Genomic DNA, 14,150 nt, shown 5'->3' with positions numbered 1-14,150 from the left:
GCGGCCCCCGTGCGCGGGCCGCTAACAGGGGAATGCGGGGCGGGGGGGTAAGGGAGGGCGGGGGGAGCGAGCGAACGAAACCGGAGTAAAACAATAGAAAAAGAAAATTAACCTTCGGCCATGTTGCCCCACGGGCCCTCTGCTCCAAACTCGTGAGATGAAAACTTTCCCTTTGGATCGAAGTGCTCTTCTGCTTTAACCCAACATCCTGCGTCTGCACGAGCCCCAATTTCGCTCGCATGGTCCAACGTGCTTTCCCCCTTTTGCCTTTTCCCTTTCTCTGGCGCTCGGTCTCTGGCCCCCCGCGCACACGTGACTTTGCCAATTACATGCTTTCTCGCTACTAATTTCGCATCGGGTCCTGAAGGGGTTGGGAGAAGCTGCAGCAGCCAATCGCCTTCTCTACGCGCCTGACACACCGAAATAATTTATGAATGAACACGGCATTTCCAACGCGGCTTTTTTTTTTCATTCCCTTTTTTTTTTTTTTTCCTTCTCGGCAGCTCAGCCGCGCGGTGCCGTGCGGGAACCCGCGGTGCTACACGTGCACACGGCCGGAGCACACGGGCGGCAGCTGCGGGGCCGGGCGGCACCTGAGGAGCGCCGGGCTCGGCCCTTCGGAGCGCTCCTCGAGGGGGATGGGGGGAGGCATTGGGCTTCACAGGTTTCTCCGCCATCTCTTTCCGGGGGAGGGGATGTGATTAATGACTTCCTAAATAGGAGCCCGGTTTTCAGGGCTGGTGGGAGAGCGAACCTCGGGCGGCGGCGATTGTTCCCCAGGAGCGCGGTGGGGAGGGGGGAGAAAGAGAAGGAGGGGGAACTGCAAAGGATTTGCTGGAGAGGAAGGCGGAAAAAAAAAAAAAAAAAAAGCAAAAAAAAAAAAAAAAAAAAAAAGCGAGAGAAGGAAGACAAAGAGAGAACAGACAGCGCGGACCGGCGCTGCTGCGCTAAATTCCCGCTGCAGGCGGGCGGGCGCGGCCCCGTGCTTCCGCGCAGGTGGGCGCACCGTGCGCTGCCCGCGGCCGGGCTTCAACGCGCAGAAAGAGCGCGCCGCGCCGCTCCCCATCACTCTCATCTCCTCCGTAGTAAAGGTAGACATGGAGGTACGAAAGGAGACTTTGCTTTCTCTCGCCGCCTACCCGCGTGTCACCACGTCACGCGCCCTTTCCACGCCGCCCGCCCCTCGGGCTCCGCTCCTCTCCCATCACCCGTCCGCACCCCTCGGTGCCCCCGCCGAGCCGGCAGCGGTGAGCGGGCTGCAGCCCTGAATTCCTCCGCAGCCTCCAGCCGGACGTTTCCCAGAGGTTACTTCTGCGGTCGGCTTCCTGCGCCGAGCTGCTCCAAGCACTGCTCCCCTCTGCTCTTAGCCTCCTCCCTCCGTGCGACAGCGATTATTTTACCATATTAAATCTCTGTAATTTTATATGGTTGGATCTTATGGCCGTGACGATTTGTATATGTAACAAATATAGGAGATGTTAACGCGCGTGAAACCTCAGCCATGGAGGAGAAATTCAGGTCACCTGCGGGAAAAATGCTTACAACACCGGCTGGAAGTGTCTGAGACCACTCCCAGAGCAGCAGAACGACCCAAAATTAGGAGCTCCCTCTGCCCCTCTTTCAAAAAACACTCCATACACATGGCAATGAAGACCCCTCGGATGGGAGCGTGTAAGATGAACAGGCACAAAAGCTGCTCAAGCCCATCAAATGTTCCAAAACGTCCCTGCTCAGTACCTTCCATTTAAAATAAAATTAATTATGTGATGTTTTTTCGATTAATAAAAACGAGGGATTGGTAACCGCACTTATATTTGTTGTGATGTTTTTACGCTGCAAAATAAATGCAGGTTTTGTGAAACGGGGGAGCGTACGTGCAAGGAGACTTTCCTGCGATTTTCAGGCCTCCAGTATTAGTGGAATTAAGGTCGGGGTCACCGGACCGGGCGGCGGTGTCAGATGTTATCGGCTCACTCATTTCCTGCGGGGACATCGGCCTTTCAAGTGCTGAGAGAGAGCTGTGGCAGCCGGGGGGCTGCGGAGAGAGAGGGAGGGAGAAAACAGAAAGAGAATAAAAAAAGAAAAGAATGAAGAAAGAACAGCGGAGCACCGCCCAGCGATGCCCTCACAGAACCCATTCGCTGAGAATCAGCCCTAATTTTTCCCGTTGGAGGGGGCGGGCAGCCCAGGGAATAAACGGGAAGAAGCCCATAGAGAGGGTCAGGGCGAAGTTAGCTGAATGGCAGCAGCCCGCAGGCACAGAGGTGTTTCTGTCCTCTCGTTTCGCTACAGAGATGCTAATTTGGATAAAGACAACTACAGGAAGCGGATCGTTGTCTGCATAAACGCACTGCGAGCCCACTTGAAACTACATAACCAGCGGCGATAGTTTAATCGCCACACTCCTAAAACTTTTAAAGTCCTAACTCCGATTACTTCTATCCTTAAAAAAAGGAAAAAAAAAAAAGACACCCCCCCATTCCTCCCCCCCGAAAACCCACACAGAACTACATCGACAATGACGGCAAAAGCGACACAAACCCGGCAGCACTCCTCGTGCCTCCGAACCAACCCCGGGCTTGCACGTGAAGCGGAGCCACGGCTACAGCCTCGCTGCATCCGAGCCGTCCTCCTCTCAGAGAGGGGAAAGCCCCTCCCCGCGGGGGTCGGCGGGGCCGCCCTCCTGCCCTACGCCGGTCAGCGCCCCCTGCCCCGGAGAGCTGGGGAACGACAGCGTGTAGAGGGCAGAGCCTCCGAGGGCGGGGACCCCGGGCCCGGGTCTCGCTCAGCCCGGAAGATCCACTAAAGAGATCAAAGACGGAAGGCTGCCCGCCGGGCCGGTTTCAGGTGGCCCCGCGGCCCAGCTCCCGACCCACCCGCGGGACTCGACGTGATGGCGGTGGAGCTCCCGAGGCAGCGGCTCTTCCCGCCAAAACGCCTCACCTAGGCGCCCGAAGCCGCTCCCTCCTTTCCGCCGCGCACAGACGCCGCGCAGCGCTCGGCCCGAGGGCAGGCTCTGCGCCGCCCGCCGCGCTCCGCTGTCGGCAGCGGCTCCACGGCTCCGGGACCCGCTTTCCGTCGCCAACACCCCGGGAGGACGTCTGAGGTGGCGGCTGTGCCCCGCCACACCCCCACGCGGAGCGCCGCTTTCCATTCTCCATTCGACGCCCCCAGAAAAAGCGGCTCCCCTCAGAGGCGGGAAGGTGGCGTTTAACGAACGGCCCCCGAGAAACTTTTCTAACCATGAAACGAATTAAACGAGCTCCGCTGCGCTCCGGCTGTCCCGAGGCGGGAGGCGCGGAGGCAACGCTCGCCAGTGCCAGGCAGACAGCAGCGCCCTCCGGGAGCCGTCCGCGCGGCAGCCCGTGTCCCTAATGGGGGCGACTGGGGGCGTCCGCCGACGCCGAGCACGCATCCCTCAGCTCCGGAGCGCCGTTCCACGCAGTCCCCGCGTGCCTCGGCGCGCACACAGGTGGGAACCCATCCCAGCCGGCTTACGGGACTCAGCCGGGCCGAGAGCGCGCAGCCACCGCCCCTCAGCGGCGCAGCTCCCCTCCGCGGGAGCTCCGCGCCTCCCGCTCCGCGCATGCTCCGCGGCAAGCGGGCGGGCGCCCGGGAGAGAGCCCGTGGGGGCGGGAGAAGGCAGCGTCCCACCGCAGCAGCGATTCGAAGGCGCCATGGAAGTAGTTCGCCGAGTTGGGATCTTAGCGACTGAGCAGAGCCTTTGGGAAGCGCGCCTTTGTGGCAGCTCCTGAGCATCTGGGCTCATACTTTACAGCAGGTACCCAAAGGTATGCTACGCCAAATCAACTTCCTCTATAGAATGGTTTACTTGTCGTATTCAAAGTACGTCAAGCAAGAACTCTGAAGCTTGTGGATGAAACCAATGATTCTTTCAGAAAAGTAAATGAACTGAGGCAGTGGGACAGAAGTACTACAAAACTGCAGTTTCACAGATACAAAACGAGCCATGTAAGATGCTACAGAAAGGACTGACCTGAGCCTGAGGAGACCTTCTTGAATGACCTCATCGTCTTCTGAGGAACCTAGAATCAGAGAGCTGGAGTCAGTGCTGTGTACATTGTACCGAGTTCCATATTTAATTACCTCTTCTCCAGTTTAACGGCTCATTAAAAGGCCATAAAATGCCGGTACTTGGCTCTGTGAAGTGACCTGTAACCGTACGGGCTGTGAGACTTACCTAGCTCATCAGAAACGCCAGGAGATAACCAAGACATAGCATGAAAACCAGCCGAGTCTCTCTTTTTAAAGCATCCTTAAAAGCATCCTCCCTTTTACCACGCTCAAGCAAGCTGTGCATCTGATGGCAACAGAAGGAAGAGACACAGATTTGCAGGGCAGTGGAAGCTGTTCTTTCCCTTTATCAATATTTAAAGCTAGTAGGTAACTTAAGAACAAGTGACTCTTGTCTTTCCTATGTGTAAATAGTACAAATTAAGCGCTCAGTCATACATGATACATGATATTAAAAAGTGATAAAAAAGACATTGTTTGGTATCTTTCCTTTCAAAACTGTAACTCAGTGCCATTTTGAGAAAAATATTTTCAGTTAAATCAGATAGAGAATTACAGTGTAATTTTAACAAAGCTACATTCTACATCCCAAACAGAATTATTCACAAAAGTACAGATGTTTAGCTTTACCAAAACTCCATGGAAAGTACACTTTTGACCTAGCTGAGCGAGGCCTGGGTAAGTTTGTACAATAAAATACCATGCAGAAACCAAGTATCACAGACAGCGGGAAGCATGGAGGAAAAGACCTTGGGTTTGTGTAATCCTGTGAGCCAGGCTATCCAAATTTGTTCAAAGCAAGAAAGGTGAAGAGGCAGGAGCATGCACAAACTCACCTGCTACAAACTTGTCCACTTGTCACCCTTTCCTACCTTTTGGTTAATCTACTTTAACTAAAATGCGACCAAAGCACGTATCTTCCTATTTAGATGTAAGACGGATTCTCTTTTCTTTTAGAGAAATCTAAGATTTGTCTTTTTCACTATGGAAGAGTGTGGCTTGACCCCTGTTTTTCCTGAGTGGGAGGGAAGAATATTCCACTAGAAGTGAGCAAAGCCAGAAGATGAATTATCAAAGACAAATGAGAATCAAATTTCTCAGGCTTCCTCTTCCCCCCAAGCCCAATCATTCTGTGTCCCTTACAATGCTGGGAATTGGAAAATGGTGTGGCGCTGTCTTTCCTTTCTGTGCAATGACAGCAGAAAGCAAATTCTGCCCCTCCCCCTTGGTAATAACTGGGTTTTTCGTAAGAATTGTGTGGACTTGTGCTCTACATTGAACCTAACCCTGCTTTTACACCTTCAAGCACTATAGTCCAATCTCTGTGTTTGCTTCTTTGTTCAGCCAACCTGTGGCTATGTGGCTTTTGTGTCTTTCGGATTTACTTGCATTATTTATGCAACATAATGAAATATGCAAGCATAGAGTAAAGGATCTGTTCTTGGCTTTGACGTGAAGTCTGCCTCCGTTTATGAAAGGACTAAAAATAAAGCACAGTTCTTAAAAACTGTGGTAGAAAACAGCACAAACACGTTACTCTTCTTTCCATTATCAGTGTTCCAAAGCCTTTCTAAGCACTGCATGTTTGAAAATACTACATAAACATACCACATTATTAAGTAGAAGGAAGGACATGCAATTTTATCTATTTATTTATAAAGTAGTTGTTTTAAATAACTTCCCAGTAAGATGCACAGAACTTACCACCAGGGATGTTAGTATGGAAGAGCCTGAGCATTTTAGGAACTCATTTAATCCAGACAGCTTAAATGAAAAACTCAGCAGTATGTATTTTGCTGCATCCCACTGCAATCTACAAGAATTCAGTCACTGACTTAAAGGGAAGCAGGCTGGGCTCTGAAAGGACTGATGACCAACTTTCCTACACCCCCTTATACTGTACAAAATAAAAGAAAGAAAACACTTATGCTTGTTAGTTCTGAAATTATTTTGGCATTTACATGAACTTTACAACTTTGTATAATAAATGACTTTTAGGAGTTAAGTTCTAAACAGCAAGATATTTTAGAAAAAAAGGTTCCCTATTTGAAAGCAGCCCCAGCTCTGCACTCACAGTGTGCAGAAGGATACAGGTGCAGCTGAACACCATATGGAATTATTGCAAAACAATTAAAGATGTACTGATAGACATCAAAAGCAATCCACACCTCTTTACAAGTAGCACATTGCTTGCTTTTCAACTTGCTTAGCAGCTTGTATCGTTTATTTTTTTTTTATGACTTCTTACTGCTATCTTCCACTGATCAATAAGTTTATACATGATTTTGTTTAAAAAGTCTCTTTGCTAAGCAGTGTTTTGATTTTCACATCATAAACCCATTAGTGTGGGGAAGTTTGCTGCCTGAGAGATTCAGAAATGCAATTTCCTCAGATGAAAGTAAAATTGACATACATAGTTACTCCATTAAATAAGTTATGTGGTTTCCTTGAAAAATAAGTCAAAAATGAAATTTCAGAGGCTAACCCTGCTTCTTTCACAGGCAGTGATAGCAAGCAGACTGATTTAAAGCCACAAGTTTTTGTGTTTTTTTTTTTCCAGGAATGGCTACTTTAAGCACTACCTACAGTGAGGGAAGGAGGAGAAAACTAGCAATACTTCATGCTGTAACAAACGAGGAACAGGGGAAAACATGCACTGTTAAGGGAGCTCTTTAGCAGAGCTCATCAGCAGTAAAGGCTTAAATGGATGAATGCTACAAAATACATCCAAAATTTAAAACCTCTATATACAGAACCCAAGTATAGGAGGAGCATGCAGTATCTGTTTTTACTGTTTTAAATTTTTATTTTGGTCAAATTCTATTAAGTTAGAAAACACACTTTATAACCAATTTGTTGTCTGTATTTTTAACCAATCAAAAAATTGTTATCTTTTGCTTACAGTTGTTGGCTGCTGGCTGAAGCACTGTGCTCACCGTACTTTGGCTTCAGAAATCATGAGTGAGCATTGCCTTACACTCTGAATTAACTTGTTCTAAGAATTTTCACCTGTGTTCTTTAATGTGGACTTCTAAATAATGGATATGTTCCTGGGGAGTTCTCCTTGTTTTAACTCTTCTTCTGTTTTCGTTTCGTTATGTAAAATAGTGAGAATGAAATGCACAACAAAAGACTCCTGAAGATGGATGCTCAGCTGTCGGTATCCTTATGGAATTACACCGGTAAAAAATATGTGGATGTTCTCACAATTTAATTTAGTCTAGGCAAAAATTTATTTAAAATATTGGCGAGAGAGTACATGTTGAGCACATGTGAGAATTCCAAGCATCAATGCTGAAATACTTCAAAACTGCTGATTCAAGAAAATTCACTAAACAATAGCTAGGAAAAACCCAGTTTTTATTCATTGGGTCCTATTTTGTAACTGATCTGATGTAGGATAGTTACAGTTTGAATAGGATGCAATTTTTTTTTATAGGATATAGGAAATAGGATTTCTCTTTAAAATGAAATACTGCTGTTATATTCATATGGACTGTATTTTTGCATTAAAGTATTTAGGATTCATCTAACTTAGAGTTTTAATAATATATACTAAAGGAATGTCCTGAACAATATATATATATATATTTTAAAACAGGCACTGGATAACCCCAGTTCTTAGGAGTATTTCATTTATTTAATCCTTCATTTCATGCAGTCTGCATTTAGCTGTACAAAGGTTAAGCAGCCAAACAGTAATTACTTCATAAAAACCAATGAAATATGTTGCAGCTCATGTTTTATAAGATTCAAAGACAACATTTTCAAAATACATGATTAAGAAAAGTGCAACCAACACCTCTCCTACTGCTGCTTTTCCTGCTTCGTTTTTGTTGGCAGCGCTTTGATCCCACTCATGGTTACCATGGGCATTTTGAAATTGCCACAAATTCATTTACTGTAGGTCCTGTATGCTTCTAAGCAAATGAAATCATGAGAAACAACCTTCCTTCTGATGGCATTCATTTGCTTTCAGACTGATTTTTTTTTTTAATCATTATTACTTTTAAACTAATTCCTTTTATGTAAAAAAAAAACAAAACCACAAAACCCACCAACTTTAAAAGCCACAATCCTAAATCTATTGGTAGATCAGTATGTTTTTCAGATATTGTACTTATTTTTGTGTGTGAGAAACTACATTGATTTCTAAGTTCACAGACAGAGAATAAAATTTCTCTGCAAACAAAACAATACAAATAAAGCCCTGCAGAGAGATATTTTGAAGGCTAAAGGAAGAAAGATGTGTACACCTACAAAGGTAAGAAGGCAAATTCAATATTTGAGTTTTTAGTTAAAGGAAAACCTTTTTTCCCCATTCTCCAAGCTTACACCAAATTGAATGTCTATCATTCCTGTCTGATGTAAAAACATCACAGTTTTAACCCAGAATTCTGTATGCTTTTTCTCCATGTAAAACCATTGTTTAACCAAGTTTAGAAGTAATGAACTGCATAATTTATAATTTTCATTTAGTACAAAAGCACTCTCACCAACCAGGAGTTTAACACCAGCCCATCGAAAGCAACTGTGCTACAATGACTTGTATTAAGAAAAGATTCTACAGACTTTGGTTTGATTTTGTACAATAATTTCAGCATGGTTTGCTCAAACCTCCTCTCCATGCTGAAGTATAATAATAATACTCTACATTATGCTAATAATTGTTTTTATGGAACTTACACGGAACCTGTGGCATATCCTTTCCCTTGCACATATTTCTATTTTATTGTTACACGCCATTACATTATTTTTTTCTCGGATCGCTGAGTTAATACTTGAGAATGAGCTTTTAATAGAGATCTTTTTTTTTTTTCCCCTGTTATTTGTATTTTAAAGTGCAATGAGCAAATACTGCTGTGAATACAGAGATTCAGCAAGGAATGAAACAGGCAAACCAAAGGTTACAACAGGAAAACAGAAGCTCACTATTTTAAGCACCACTATCATTTTTTCCCAGAAGCATGGATTGCACAGGGGGGCACACTGCATTTTTCTGATTTTAACTGGAAGGAACAGTAGCTGTACACATGCAGCCTTCTGACTCACCATTTAACCAAGCAAATACAGTAATGCAGTGGCCATTGTTTATACATTTTGGTACAGCCAGCTCATAAATTCAAACCAGAAAAAAAACTACATAGGGATGTTGGTGGCATATAACTGAAAAGTCACGAGCTCTTTGAAAAAGTCAGTGCACACATCAAAGTAGGTGCAGGAGACTGAGTGTCAAGAAGAAAATAGGACAGGTGTAATGGGATACAAAAATACCAGGGAGGATGCAAATTTTAACAGTGAAATTTATGGGCGTATGTTGCAATACTGCATGTGGTGTAAACATATATCCAGTATTACCCACATAATGTTTATTAAACACGTTCAGGAAATATGATTTGATTTATATGTGGTCTTATTAATAAAAGTACTGAAACGATACCTTCAAATAGAATTCAGTCTTAGTTAGTGAAAGAATACGGTGCTGCACATCGCAAAATGACAAGCACATATACACGGTAATTAAATGAACAGTTTCCAGGTCTATGTAATTACTGCCCACTGCCATGCAAAATGCTGCAGAGCACAAGCTGGACTTCTTGGAAGCGCTTTGCTAGAAATCATTGAGAGAGGCACCAATCCCAAAATGCAAATACCTGCACTCTAACTCCATTGAAATTGTAGTACATAGCACTGGGACAGACTTTTTTCCACTGAGATTACTGGAAGTGGCTAGTTTCTGGTCTCAGTTTTCATGTATGAGTTGTAAATACAAACAACAAACTATTAAACATTAAACGTTTAAAGCCGTTTATTGATGCAGTCAAACTCGTATCTGCATCAGCAGCACGTATGTAGTATTAAAGCACATCACAGAAAGGAGGGAATAGTGCAAAACTACCCCGAGTTCTCTGTTAAAATCGACTAGTTAATATCACAGCCCCGGCTTTTCTGTATAATTAAGCTTTTGTTCAACCATGAAAAAACCAGAAACTGATTGCTTGAAAATGAGCTGCGTGACCTTTGTCCTGGTTTGTCACCTTTGACCTTTAATTCGAAGACCTTGCATATCAATTGGTTCTATTTTTAGAAGCCAAATGCTAAAAAAGCAGCATACTTTTTACATTTCTGTCCTCTCATACGCAACCTCACGGGTTGTTTTCCTTTTTTTAACACCTATGCATCAAGCCACAGTGGCTTTTTTTTTTTTTAATCACACAGCTGCATTGGAAACAGCCAGCATGCAATGACAGTGAGTGAACACTTGTCTGTGTGCAGGAAAAAAAACAAAACAACAGCAAACCTTGTTGTTTTGTTTTTTTTTTCAAACTGCCCTGGAGATGCCTAAGCACATTAAAGAGAAAAAATAAAAAAATATAATACTTAGGGTTGCACATCTTTCTAAACATGATGTCCCTTTTTACAGAGAGAAAGGGAAGCCCCTTGTGTTTGTGTATGCTGCTGCTGACCGATACCTGCCTGCCCGAGCTTTCTCTGCGCTGTCACCAGCTATTTCACTCCCATCACTACGTGCTGGTTTGCTATCAGCTTTCAGAACGTCCTCTCATAAACCAAACGTGCGGTTACAGGCAGCGAACGGCAATCTCCTGCACGGTGGCCAGCTTCAGCTCCACTTCCATTTTGCGTAAGTAACGTTATTCTTTGTAAGTTGTCTACATAAAAATCTCTCTTGCCGGAAGGACTCATTCTCCGAACAAGAAAGCTCCGCGATCGATCTCACCGCCAGCATTCCGCGCCGCAGAGACACGGCGCGCTCCAACACGGCTGCCGGCGGTGCGCTCCGTGCCGCGGCCCTGGCGCGCCCCGCACGGCCGCCCTCCCGCCGCGCACAGCACCCACGGCGCCGCGGGCCGGGCCGGGCGGCGTTCAGCACTGCGGCCAGCGACAGCCGGCAGCTCGCGGCGCGGGCACCGAGTGCCTCCCGCCCGCCGCGCCGGGACCGTGCGAGACGCCGCGGCGCTGCCCAAACGCGGCTCTCCTTGCCAACAGCGGCTCGCGCGACCGGCGGCCAGCTGTGTCCGTGCGGTAGTAGGACAGCGAGAGCTCGGGCCTAGGACGGAGGGAGCCTGCGTTCTTTCTTCACGTACTTACCACTATTTCCTCTTTTCTTAAGGCATGCCAGAAAACACGTTTTCAGATTTAAAAGAAAAAAAAGCACAGCTCTGCCGACACCGGGATGGAGGCACACGCGCTTTGCAGAACGTGCTTTCAATAGGACCGCTGTCTGCCATAGCGATACAGGCACTACTGCAGCTGCATCTCTGCTACAGCATCAACACCAGCCCCAGGCACTGCTCTTGCTGCTACCCACAGCATTTGCTTCACTACAGTAAAGGCAACAGGGCTTCCTGCTGTATTAATTATTAAGGCAACAATTTAATTCACTACAGATTATTACTGCTTTGTACTGAGGGGACAGCACACTGTCACTCTTTGAAGCACCGTGGCTTACCTGCACATCTTATAAATTGTTTTCCAAACAGGCTTCGCAGCTCTGCTTCTTTACAAACTCTACCAAGTTTGCTTTTGAGCTTTTGAAGTATGTTTTAAAAATAAGTGACCACTGTAGTTCTGTAAAACAATGCCTACTACAGGAATGAACCCAACATGCAATACTGCATTTTCATACAGTATTATATGTGAATGCTGCTGAAACTATACACGATTACATTGAACTTAACTACAACCAAACTTAACTACAATTATTTTCCTGTCAACCAACGTTGCTCACGACAGATGCTTTTCTGTTCTTTTGAGTGTTCACGGTGCTTGCGTGCAAGAGGTGAAATACCAAAGCAGGCTATGGGGTGAGAAAACCCAACCCCAACACATGGCCTATAAGAAAAGGGAGCAGAACATGCATGTGAGAGAGCAGCGTGCCATCTGTACAGAGATGGGCACGCGGCAATGCTGTGCCCTCCCTGCTGCTCAAAGGCTGGACGCCATGTGCTCACACCTACACACAAGCTAAGGAAGGGATGTCATGAATGTACCACATCTCAGGGCAATATGTTCATCAGATTACAACGGGTAATTCCCTCACGTTAGAGCAGAAAGAGGTTTAACACAAACCTGGAGTTCTCAGATTCATAGGCTGACATGAGCCATGCCATAATTCGTAATACCTTGGACAAAACACCTACACGTGCTGCTGTTATTTTTTCAATTAGCCCACTGTTTACCTGACGTTGCGTCATTTACCACAGCCCAACCGCTGTACCCGAACACGGCTGCATGCCGAAACGCGAGCAGGCAGGGCGGGCTGAGCACCGCCGCGCATCCCCAGCAGCAGCAGCAGCGGCCGCCTCGCCCCCGCCCCAGCCCTGAGAGCAGACGCGGAGAACCAGGCGGCCCGGCGGCACTCCGCGCTTTATTTGTTCACATCGCCACCGTTACCTGCCGAGTCCGCCCTTCCCGCGCCTCCCCCTCCCCTCCCCGCACTCCCGACCCCGTGCCGCCCGCAGAGCGGTGGGAGCCATTCAAGATGGCGGCCCCTCCGCCGCCCGCACTCGCGGCCCCCCACCGCGCGCTCCCCGCTCGGCCTCCCCCCCCCCCCCCATGCCGCGGCAGGGCCGCCCCCTGGCGTCGTGCAGCCGCAGCGCCCCGCCGGGCCCGGCTGCCCCCCGCGCGAGGCGCCGTCCATCAGCGGTCGCCGTTCCCAATTCCCGGCGGGCGGCGCCGCCACACCCCGCCCCGCCCGGGAGGGAGCCGCCACCACCCGGCACCTGCGCGGCGGCTCCCCTCCGGGCGGCCCGAAGGCGAAGGGAAAAAAAGGTGTGAACCCGGAAGTACACCCGCCCCACCGGCGGCCGCACAGGACCGCGCGCTCCGCGGCGCAACTTTTCCTCCGGCCGCGGCGGAGTCGCCCGCCGCCCTCTTCCCGCGCGGGTGCCGCGGAGGCGGGAGGGTGAGAGCCGGCTGCTGCGCAACCCCGCGGAGGAGAGGTGAAGGAGCTCGCTTACCTCCCGCGCGCCATGGTGGCCAGGCTGAGCGGGGCTGCTGTGCCGCGGAGGGGAGGCGAGCGCCAGGCACGGACCCGCCGACGGGCACCGGAGTGGGCTTCGCCTTGCCGACCGCCGGGAGGGCGCGGCGGACGAGGAGAGGCGCGCCGCGGGGGCGGCAGGGAGCGGCCGGCGGGGCGGGCGGGCGGCGGGCAGACGCGGCCCCAACGCTGCCTCACGCCGCAGCCGCCGCCGCGCACCTGCCCGCTGCCCGCCGCCCTCCTCCGGGCGGGAGCCCGGCGGCTGCGCGCGGGGGCGCTCGAGGGCAGCGCGAGCCGCGGGCGGGGCGGGGCGGGGCGGCGGCCTCCGCGCCCCTGGGAGCCGGCTGAGGCTGCGGCCCGGCGCTGAGGCTGGATGGGTTGTAGGTCTCCTTTCTCTGGAGTACTGTCATTAGGCGTCGGGCTGCCTTCTTTGGCCGCAATTTCCCATTGTTGGGTTTTGCTTTGTAGGTTTCATTTTTGAGGCTCTAGGAGGACTTTTTCAGCACAATTAAGAGTCCTATCATAGCCTAGTCAGCGTGCACAGCGTTTAATTTCCTTTTCATGAAGAAAGTGTAGCAAAGAGGGCAACCTCAGCTGGTGTAATAGGTGCTCTCAGTATTCTGCCCTACTTGGCTGAAAAATGTCTTGTGGTGGGCAGAGGAGTGTAGGAGTCACTGTCTGCCACAGACTTACATCTGTTGGATATTAGGAACCATTTCTTCTTAGAAAGAGCAGTGAGGCAGTGGCACAGGCTGCACGGGGAGGTGGTGGAATCACCATCCCTGGAGGCGTTCAAAAAACGTGTGGATGTGGCACTGAGGGATGTGGTTGTTGGGCATGGTGGGGGTGGGTTGGTTGGTCTTAGAAGGCTTTTCCAACATGAACTATTCTGTGACTCTATAACTTAAACATAACCTCTACAAAACTGCTTTATTCATGTTTCGTAGATGAGATTTAAGTAGCCATGTCTTGCTAGTACTCCTAAAACTTGACTATATTACCTAAAACTTTGTGTTTGTGGCTGCAGGTGTAGAGAATTATATAAAGAAATCTTTAGGCATAGAACTTGACATAGAACTATATTACTCTAACGCATATCTAGCAATATTTTGCT

At 48.6% G+C, this 14,150-nt stretch overlaps 1 protein-coding gene across 5 annotated transcripts in view; it reads right to left on the bottom strand.

The window, feature by feature from the left end:
* The window catches only part of LIN28B (lin-28 homolog B), a 90,940-nt gene extending 77,786 nt beyond the window's left edge, over nt 1-13,154 (bottom strand). For 2 of the 5 annotated variants that reach the window (XM_048937130.1, XM_048937131.1), the window contains exon 1: nt 113-473. In XM_048937130.1, the coding sequence (XP_048793087.1) occupies nt 113-122 (10 nt within the window). In that variant the 5' untranslated portion in view covers nt 123-473. Of the gene's footprint in view, nt 1-112; nt 474-3,997; nt 4,322-13,016 lie in introns of those variants that run through there. The other 3 variants (XM_048937128.1, XM_048937126.1, XM_048937127.1) reach the window with 3 other exon arrangements.
* Between the last annotated feature and the right edge of the window lie 996 nt (nt 13,155-14,150).

This window comes from Lagopus muta, chromosome 2 (genome assembly GCF_023343835.1).
Source record: "Lagopus muta isolate bLagMut1 chromosome 2, bLagMut1 primary, whole genome shotgun sequence".
Taxonomy (NCBI): Eukaryota; Metazoa; Chordata; class Aves; order Galliformes; family Phasianidae; genus Lagopus; species Lagopus muta.
Note: the sequence above shows the minus strand (reverse complement) of the source record. Positions and strands in the feature narration are given on the sequence as shown.